Source organism: Priapulus caudatus, unplaced genomic scaffold, assembly GCF_000485595.1.
Source record: "Priapulus caudatus unplaced genomic scaffold, Priapulus_caudatus-5.0.1 Scaffold403, whole genome shotgun sequence".
NCBI classification, from domain to species: Eukaryota; Metazoa; Priapulida; class Priapulimorpha; order Priapulimorphida; family Priapulidae; genus Priapulus; species Priapulus caudatus.
This window is the reverse complement of record NW_014577464.1, coordinates 225,748-231,499: the sequence shown is the minus strand read 5'-3', so window position 1 is coordinate 231,499 and position 5,752 is coordinate 225,748. Positions and strand designations below refer to the sequence as shown.

Below are 5,752 nucleotides of genomic sequence, written 5' to 3'. Positions count from 1 at the left end.
AAAAATCCCGCTCCCCTCCCAGAGACCCCCTCCCCCGGCCACCAGGGGGCGCCGGCCACTCACCTTACTCGTCCAGAGGAAGATGTCGAAGCTGATGAACTGGCTGTAGCGCTTGATGAGGTCCTTCACCGTGTCCGGCTCCAGGAAGTCGTACGCCTCCTCCTTCAGGTGCAAGCTGCAGGAAGGAAACCCATGAGTGCGTGTGAAGTTACAATGCATTCACATGTCTGTCGCTCGCAGACAGCAAGGGAAGCAGGGTACAACACCAACCCTTCACACAGGGAAGCAGGGTACAACACCAACCCTTCACACAGGGAAGCAGGGTACAACACCAACCCTTCACACAACCAGATCTCTTACTCTTTACTGCATTAAAATTACCAGGAATGCCCTGACGATTTTCTGACTAGTAACTGGTCCAAACATGCTAGTTTGTAAATGTCAACGGGGACACCCCCTCCTCCTTCAGACGCAAGCAAAAGAAGGAAAACTGTCGAGGGGGTATAGGGGCGCCGTCGCTGAGCGTGGGAGGGATAGGGGACGCCGCGCTCACCTGACGGTGGTTCCGCGACCGAGCGTGTTTCCGCGTGGGTCACGAGCGATGCTGAACGACTGAGCATCGCTCTCCCAGATGTACTGCTCATCACTGTTGTGCTTCGACGTAACAATCACCTGCGGCGCGAGCGAAAGACAAGAGAACGTCAGAAAAACAAACAAAAAAGATAATAAAAAATCAAAAAGATAATCATAAGTTTATAAAAAATAAATAATAAATAAATAATAAGTCAATAAAAGATACAGCCCACACACAATCACTCAACGTTCTGGTTCGGGTTTGGTAACCCAACCAAAAGCTGCGCCCGCCACCGTTACAACAGTTATGTTCAACATCGTTATTATTGTGAAATGGTTTGGACGTCGAATCAGTTGGTTTAGCATCAGTTAACTCGAAAAAATTACAACGAATGAAGATTTCGCTATCTTTGAAATGGTGAGAAGAAAGTGAAGGAAGTTAATTCATGTGTTAGGCTCGGCTCGCGTCAGATTTGGTTTGGCTTATGTAGTCGCACGTTATCAACATCTGTCGATCAGCCGGGGAAAAATTCATCATGCACGAGCCGAGAATATAGAACCTCATCACCATGGAACAGGTGCGGAACGAATGTGGAATGAACTCGGAACGAGTGTGAAAACAAAAGGGAATGACTGCAGGATAAATGAACGTGGAACAAGAGTGGAATAAATGAGGAACAAGTATAATGAAAACTCGTGTAACGAATGCAGAATGCCTGCGGAACGAGCGCGGAATCAACGCGGAATCCACGCGGAATCAACGCGGAATCAACGCGGAATCCACGCGGAATCAACGCGGAATCAATGAGGAATTTACCTTGTCGGCGATGAGGAACGACGAGTAGAATCCGACGCCGAACTGACCGATGAGGTCCTGAAGCTGAGCATCCGTCGCATCTCCCATCTTGCTGAGGAACTCGGACGTCCCCGATCTCGCGATCGTGCCGAGGTTGTTAACGAGGTCGTCCCTCGTCATGCCGACGCCAGAGTCTGTCACGTGCAGCACGTGGTTCTCCTTGTCCGCCTGCGTGAGAGAGAGAGAGGGTGAGAGAGGGGGAGGAGAGAGGGGGAGGAGAGAGAGAGAAGAGAGAGAGAGAGAGAGAAGAGAGAGAGATACGAGAAGAGAACGTGTGAGAGAGGGCGAGGAGCAGAGAGGACGGCGAGAGACGAGACGAGAGAGAGAGAGGGGGTCACCGGAGAAGAGAAGAGAAGCGGTTGAGAGGAGGAGAGAAGAGAGAGAGAAGAGAACGAGAGAGCAAGGAGAGAGAGAGAGGGAGAGAGAGAGAGAAGAGAGAGGCTGAGTGGAGAGAGGGGAGGAGAGAGACGGTGAGAGAGAGAGGAGAGAGAGAGAGAGGACGAAGTGAGCAGAGAGAAGGAAGAGGAGAGAGAGAGAGAGAGACCCGGAGAGAGAGAGAGAGACAGAGAGAGAGAGAGAGAGAGAGAGAGACGAGAGAGAGAGCAGAAGAGAGAAGAGAGAGAGAGAGAAGAAGAGCAGAGACGAGCAGAGGAGAGAGAGAGAAGAGAGAGAGAGAAGAGAGAGAGAGAGAGAGAGAGCTGAGAGAGAGAGAGAAGAGAGAGAGAGAGAGAGAGAGAGAGAAGCAAGAGAAGACGGAGAGACCGAAGAGAGGAGAGAGAGAAAGGAGAGAGAAGGAGAGAGAGAGCGTGTGAGAGAGGGGAGGGAGAGAGAACGGTGAGAAGATGAGAGTGAGAGGAGCAGAGAGAGAGAGAGAGAGAGAGGAGAGAGAGGAGAGAGGAGAAGAGGGAAGAAAGAGAGAGAGAGAGCAGCAGCAGAGAAGAGTGAGATAGAGAAGAGAGAGAGAGAGGGAGAGAGAGCGAGAGAGAGAGAGAGAGAGAGAGAGAGAGAGAGAGAGAGACGAGAGAGAGAGAGAGAGAGAGAAGAGAAGAGAGAGAGAAGAGAGGAGAGAATAGGAGAGGAGAGAAAGAGACGAGAAAGAGAGAAGCAGAAGAGAGAGAGATGACAGAGAGAGACGAAAGAGAGAGAGAGAGAGAGAGAGAGAGAAAGAGAGAGACAGAGAGAGAGAGAGAGAGAAGCGAGAAAAGCGAGAGCGAGAGGCGAGAAAGCGAGAGAGAGAGAGAGAGAAGCGAGAGAGAGAGAGAGAGAGAGAGAGAGAGAAGAGAGAGACAGGAGACAGACGGTGAGTAGAGAAGAGAGAGAGAGGGTGTGAGAGGGGGAGGAGAGAGAGGGTGTGAGAGGGGAGGAGAGAGAAAAGAGAGAGGGTGTGAGAGAGTGAGGGGGGAGGAGAGAGAACGAGAGAGGGTGTGAGACGCGAGCGTGGGGGAGGAGAGAGAAAGAGGGTGTGAGAGGGGAGGAGAGGGAGAGAAGAGAGAGAGCTGATATGTTACGGAGTTAGCCGTGAAAGTTACGTATCAAAATCGTGATAACAGCCAACGAAACAATACCATAATACACTTGAATGCAACATGAGAATTCCATCACTTCCCTCCCAGAGAGCGGAGAGGCTGAGAGAGAGGGAGAGGGCGGACGAGGGGGGAGAGGAAGGGAGACGAGAGGGGGAGAAAGGAGGGCGAAGAAGAGGGGACGAGGGAGGGAAGAAGGAGAAGGATGAAGAGGGAGAGAGGGAGAGAGAAGTAAGGGCGGAGGAGCGGGAGGAGAGAGGGCGAAGGGAGAAGGGAGAGGGAGGGGGGAGAGGGTGAGAGAGGGGAATGGGAGAGGGAGGAGGGAGAGGGAGAGGGAGAGGGAGGGGGAGAAGAGAGAGAGGGGTGAGAGAGGGAGGTGGAGGTTATACTATTCTAATCCTTATATAAGGGGCAAGCCTGTTTTTGTTCTGTCGTCTTGACTATCTTTTTGGCCGACCTCCCAGTAAGAGCTCACCACCAACAGACATATATATTCTTAATCAAGCATGTCAGGCGATGCTAAAGGCTAAGGTCAAAATAAATAAAATACACAAAATAAAAAATGGTTTAAAATTAGCCAATTAAAATTATTTATTATATTTTAAAGAAAATGTCCAGAGCGAGGTGGCGCTATTGCCGTTCCGTGCCTCATACTATCAACTGCAATTTGAAATTTGCATTTTGAACCGCTATTTTCTAGCTGTATATGGTCGAGCTATATTTTGTTAGTTCTATTAAAACAATTTAGCTTCGAAGGAAGACAAACGTGTCGTACATGACTACTGCTTGAAAGGTTATAAATGCTCACTTGCTGGCTTATTTTTTTGGCAGTGGCTACGGGGTACGCCAGGCCGTGATCGTTAATGTTGTCTCGAGCATACGGTACGCCAGGTCCATTCGCTTTTCATAACTACGAGACCAAAATGGCGCGGTCGGCCGCCAGAGATTTCGATAACGCTTGGAAAATAAATTCACGATTTGAGAGTTTACGATGAGGGCAAGAACCTAACCCTAAAAGCGCCTAAACCTTAACCCTAACCATAAGCCCTACCTAACCCTAACCGCTAATCGCTAACCGCTAACCCTATACGCAAAAAAGGGGCTTGAACGACCGACGGCGTGCTACCTCCAGCCACTGCGTATTTTTTCGCAGGAGCACTTCGGTACAGTCGTATTTTCGAGTTTTCGGTATTATCTCTCAAGTAAATCGGCCGGAGTCTATGCTGTCTGTCTGTCTTCTGAGACAGTAAGAGGTCACCCCTGAAAGGTATATTCTCATCACGGACAATGATGCGAAGCGACCATTGTAAGCCAATAAACAATTTTGCACAAAAACGCAACAATTAAGGGCAAAAAACAACAGCAGTGTCAGTGGGCCTATATGCCAGCAGCCGCTTATATCTGAACCTGCCAGGGCACGGTCTTTCGCGATTTCCTAAATGCCCGTCCAGTTTTTAATTTTTAGGCGTTATTCTCAAGTAAAACAAGGGTTAGGGTTAAGGTTAGGATTAGGGTTAGGTTATAGGGCCTAGAGTTAGGTTTTTGTTAGGGTAGGGTTAAGAACTGTCGGGCATTTAGGAAAACGATAGACCGTGCCCAGGCTGCCGGCATATAGGCCACAGCGAAAAAAACAAAACAAGATTTAAAGGTCAAAGTAGCGTTACACACCCATGTCGTGAGTTTGGTAGGGTTAGGGTTAGGGTTTTTAAACCTGGGGTTGTCAAATAAGGGATTTGGCCCGATTTCCCACCCAAAAAATACTAGCGCAGCAGAAAAGTTAACAATAACAGGCATCCTACGCCTCGACTATACAGCTGCAGCAGAACAAGTCAAGACGAATCCTAGAAGCAGCAAACAGCGCTCAACTATAGTCAGGTCTCACAATCCAGGCAATCGCATGAAATCGAAACGCAGGAAGCAATAGCAGCAAACGCATGAAATAACAGAAAGGCAAGTAACGCCCCAAAAAATCCCGGCAGCGCCGGGTAGCCGCAGCTAAACGCATGAAAATAGGCAGAAAAGCAGTAACCCCAAAAATCCCGGGCATCGGCCGGGTAGCCCAGCTAGTCATATCTATACGTAACATGGCATTCATAGCATAACTTGCAGCTTCACAACTTCAACTCGCGACTAAACGCCGTAAAGTTACAAGTACAAGTGTACAACGCATAAAGTTACACCGTGTGCAAACACATGACGACGCAACGCTACGTATGCCGTGCGCGCGAAGCTGTGCGCGCGATCAGGGATGCTCTTACCTTGATTTTGATGTTGAGGACCGGGTTTGACTCCAGCGCATCCTTGTCGGTGAGAGAGAGGAATCGAATCTTATCTAGAGCGTCCGACGCGTTAGATATCAGCTCACGCAGGAAGATCTGCAACAAATAACATGTGATGATGATGATGATGACGATGATGATGATGATGACGATGATGATGATGGTGATGATGATGATGATGATGATAATGATAATGATAATGATAATGATAATGATGATGATAATGATGACGATGATGATGATGATGATGATGATGATGGCTTCAGCCGCCGCGACACAGACTACACGATTCTTGAACTAAAGCGACTGATTCGCTCTCTTTGTCTTTCACTCTCACTCTCTTGCTTGCTCTCACCCTGGTCCCTCCTCTCTCCATCTCTTTCTCCCTCTTGCTCTGTCTCTCCCCTCTCTCACCCTCTCACTCTTGCTCTCCACCTCTTTCTCTATCATGTTCTCCACCCCTCTCGCAGCCTTTCCTTCACTTCTGACCCTCTCACTCTCCCTCACCATCACTTCTAGGC

General features: G+C 49.1%; 1 protein-coding gene across 1 annotated transcript in view; it reads right to left on the bottom strand.

Annotated features, from left to right (window-relative positions):
• Positions 1 to 5,752, bottom strand: part of LOC106810002 (endoplasmin-like) — a 16,982-nt gene that overhangs the window by 8,938 nt on the left and 2,292 nt on the right. Inside the window, exons 3-7 of the mRNA XM_014813255.1 lie at positions 5,667 to 5,733; positions 5,211 to 5,327; positions 1,391 to 1,597; positions 554 to 672; positions 64 to 175 (exon numbers count right to left, since the gene is read on the bottom strand). Of these exons, the coding sequence (XP_014668741.1) occupies positions 64 to 175; positions 554 to 672; positions 1,391 to 1,597; positions 5,211 to 5,327; positions 5,667 to 5,733 (622 nt within the window). The remainder of the gene's footprint in view (positions 1 to 63; positions 176 to 553; positions 673 to 1,390; positions 1,598 to 5,210; positions 5,328 to 5,666; positions 5,734 to 5,752) is intronic.